General features: G+C 43.7%; 1 protein-coding gene across 1 annotated transcript; it reads right to left on the reverse strand.

Annotated features, from left to right (window-relative positions):
- Positions 1-348: 348 nt before the first annotated feature.
- Positions 349-723, reverse strand: LOC137365896 (histone H2B-like). Its single transcript, XM_068028140.1, has one exon. The coding sequence runs from the start codon at positions 721-723 to the stop codon at positions 349-351; it is 375 nt and encodes a 124-aa protein (XP_067884241.1).
- Between the last annotated feature and the right edge of the window lie 3,342 nt (positions 724-4,065).

Genomic DNA, 4,065 nt, shown 5'->3' on the forward strand with positions numbered 1-4,065 from the left:
AAGGGAAACAAGTGACTGAGAACTGATCTGTCAGCTTTTATTAACGAGATACAGGAAAGGGGTCGAATATGAACGCGTCCGAGATCCAAGCGCACTTGGGATCAGTGATCAGTAATTAATTTACACGGCATTAATAAGTAGAGACACAAAGATCTCAACAGTGAAAGTGAATCACCCAGAATCCATGGGGTTAAAACAGAGATCAGAAAGGCAATTAGAAATTTCCAGACTCTTCATAAAAAAAAACAAATCGATACCATTGAGATGATGTAGCTTTTTCAGAGAGATTGTGGGTGGCTCTTAAAAGAGCCGTTGTGTTTGGGATGTTTTTCAGTCCATTGTGCAGTTTTACTTGGAGCTGGTATACTTGGTCACCGCCTTTGTCCCTTCCGACATGGCGTGCTTGGCCAGCTCCCCGGGCAGCAGCAGGCGCACGGCGGTCTGGATCTCCCGGGAGCTGATGGTGCTGCGCTTGTTGTAATGGGCCAGGCGGGAAGCCTCACCCGCGATGCGCTCGAAAATATCGTTCACAAACGAGTTCATGATGCTCATGGCCTTGGAGGAGATGCCGGTGTCGGGGTGAACCTGCTTCATCACTTTGTAGATGTAGATGGAGTAACTCTCCTTCCTCGACTTTCTCCACTTCTTGCCGCCCTTTGCTGACGGTTTATTTAAGGCTTTCTTGGCGCCCTTCTTAGCAGCTGTTTTCTTCTCTTCAGGCATTTTCAGATTCAATTTCAGACACAGAAATAAACCAAACCCCTTCCGAGTGCGGATTAAATAGACAATCCCACAGCTCTATGCAAATGAGGGATGGGAGAAAGTTAAGATTGTGATTGGGCGATTGGCAATGATGTCACAACGGTTTTATATTGTAATACTACAATTGGTCTCTTCAGCCATCCAATCAGATTTAACATCTACAAACCAATCACTAACTCTTTCACTCCATTCAGGAATTCCATTTCCCAAAGACTCTCTCCAGTCGCAGTTTCTATTGGAAAATCCACCGGGAAATGTGTCCTGGCTGCGAGGGTCCCTTATTCTCAGCAGTTTCTCACATTCCGGCCTCTCCAAGTTGAGCCACTTTTTTGGGTGCTCGGGAGGGAAAGAGTCGCCTTCAGATTGACACTTTGGTTGGCTCAAGAAGACTGAGGACACCAACACCTCACCTGCCTCATCGTCGGGGAGACTGTCAACACTGTTCTTCCCCACTGTATGATCCGGGACCGGTCATCCATTCAATCTGTTACGGGTCGTTTGTCTTTTCTGTCTGTTTGGCTTATGCATTACCATAATTAAACTGTTCATATATAAACTGTTACTTCTTAATATTATATTTAAACTGTTGCTTCTTAATAAACTATTATGAGCTCGACATTATGAGCTCGACCCGCTTCTTTGTGTATCTGTGAACACAGAACCTAAATCTTACAATTCCTTCCCAGGGAATATTTTATTCAAAAAGAGACTTTTTGCAAACACTGGCAATCTGGATAATAACAGAAGATTCTGGAAACACTCAGCACTTCCCGCAGCATCTGTGGAGAGAGGAAGGTAGGAGCAACGTTTCAGGTTTATTGAAGGGTCGCAGAACTGGACCATTAACCCGAGCTTCACTTCTCCACAGTTGTTTCCGGACTGGCTGAGTGTTTTCAGTATTTTAGCTTTTATCTTTCTGTATTTCATCGCTTTCTATTTTAACTGTTTGCTGTGAAATTTTCAGCATTCTGCTCAGTTCTTTGTGTAGTTATGTATTCTTTATTTGAAGTAATGCAAATACTATCCTGAAAAAACAGACAGAAATACTGGTCAATGGTAAATACTGGTAAAATATAACAGGGCACATTTACAATCATCGGATCAACGAAGACAACCTTTATTACGAATCAATTATCTTTATTTTCAATATAAATATATGAAGCAATATCAGTGTAGCACTTACAGACAAAAATCTATTACCTCACATTACCTGCTTCTTTAACACTGACAGACCATGTCAATTTCTGCCCCTATGTTGTATTTCTCACTTTTAGCTAGAAAACGTCAGCAATTTGTGATATAGTGCAGTTTACAGATCAGACAGTCAGACACAAAATGCAATAATTGTTCAGCTTTTGTTGGACAGATGGGATTTAGAAATACTAAGAAACAAGACGAGCTGTTATTGCATTTAGTTAGCTCAAACATTAGTGATGACCCTGTGCCAAATAAGTGAGCCTGTTGTCCCGTACCTTAGAGTAAGAATCATTCTTTATCTGTGGCGATCTGTCAGTTTCCGTTACTGAAAGAGAATGTGGAATTCATGCTGCCGTCAGTCAGTCTCTAATTCTGTATGTGAGCTTAGGATTCAGACACTGCCAATAGGTCTCTGTTGCAGTATGTAACTGTGTGATTCATTCTGTATCAGTCAGCCTCTGGTACTGTGTGTGAGAGTAGGATTGCTGTTGTACCTCTCTGCCACTGTAAACCTTTGAATCTGGGCTCATTTAACATCCGTCAGTCTCTGGTACTGCCTATGAGTGTGGGTTTTATTCAGTATGTGCCAGTTTCTGGTACTGCCTATGAGTGTGGGTTTTATTCAGAATCTGTCAGTTTCTGGTACTGCCTATGAGTGTGAGTTTTGTTCAGTGTCTGTCAGTCTCTGGTACTCTATGTGTGGGATGCATTCAGAAATCATTAATCTCTGGGATAGTTTGTAGTTCAGAATTCATCCTACACACAATTACATAGAATTTACAACACAGAGACAAGCTATTCTGCCCAAGTGCTGCTGGTTCCACATGAGCCTCCTCCCACCTTACCTCCTCTAATTGTATCTGCAAATCCCTCAAATCTTTTCTGCCTCATATTTAATTTATCAATCATTTAATTTGATGTTAAATGTAACAATTCTCATCAACCCAAGTGCTGCATGTTCCAGATTCTAACCAGGTCCAAAGCAGGGTAAAGAAGTTTCTCCTGAATTAATTATTTGATTTATTCCTGACTATTTCATATTTACAGCTTTTGACTCCACCACAAATGGGAAATATCTCTACCTCTACCCTATCAAATCCTTTCATATAATTCAGTGCTTCTATTCGGTGATCATTCAGCTTCCTCTTTTCCAAACAAAAGAGACCAGACTTGTTCAGTATTTAGAACTTCTGCGAAACAAGTAGCTCAGTTTGCAGTAATGGAATAAATACTGTATCTCAGTCTGAAACTGTCGGCGATTTTAGATAGTGATGTCTCGGATCATGTTTTTGGGATCCTTAGGGGGGAGGGGGAGCAGCCCCAAGTCGTGGTCCACATAGGCACCAACGACATAGGTAGGAAGAGAGATGGAGATTGAAGGCAGAAATTCAGGGAGCTAGGGTGGAAGCTTAGAGCGAGAACAAACAGAGTTGTTATCTCTGGGTTGTTGCCCGTGCCACGTGATAGCGAAGCGAGGAATAGGGAGAGAGAGGAGTTGAACAAGTGGCTGCAGGGATGGTGCAGGAGGGAGGGTTTTGGTTTCCTGGATAATTGGGGCTCTTTCTGGGGTAGGTGGGACCTCTACAAACAGGATGGTCTTCACCTGAACCAGAGGGGTACCAATATCCTTGGGGGGGGGGGGGAGATTTGCCAGTGCTCTTCGGGGTGGGGGGGGGTGGTGTTAAACTAATTCAGCAGGGGAATGGGAACCTAAATTGTAGTTCCAGTGTACAGGATGTTGAGAGTAGTGAGGTCAGGGATAAGGTTACAAGGACGCAAGAGGGCACTGGCAAGCAAGAACCTGGTTTAAAGTGTGTCTACTTCAACGCCAGCAGCATCTGGAATAAGGTGGGTGAGCTTGCAGCATGGGTTGGTACCTGGGATCTCGATGTAGTGGCCATTTCGGAGACATGGGGAGAGCAGGGGCAGGAATGGATGCTGCAGGTTCCGGGATTTAGATGTTTCAGTAAGAACAGAGAAGATGGTAAAAGCGCGGGGGGGGGGGGGGGTGGCATTGTTAATCAAGCAGAGTATTACAGCGACAGAAAGGACGTTTGAGGACTCGTCTACTGAGGTAGTATGGGCCGAGGTTAGAAACAGGAGAGG

This window comes from Heterodontus francisci, unplaced genomic scaffold (assembly GCF_036365525.1).
Source record: "Heterodontus francisci isolate sHetFra1 unplaced genomic scaffold, sHetFra1.hap1 HAP1_SCAFFOLD_58, whole genome shotgun sequence".
In the NCBI taxonomy this organism is placed as follows: Eukaryota; Metazoa; Chordata; class Chondrichthyes; order Heterodontiformes; family Heterodontidae; genus Heterodontus; species Heterodontus francisci.

Excerpts from the sequence above, each read along its gene's own strand:
- LOC137365896 (XM_068028140.1), bottom strand. The coding sequence starts at position 723 with ATGCCTGAAGAGAAGAAAACAGCTGCTAAGAAGGGCGCCAAGAAAGCC.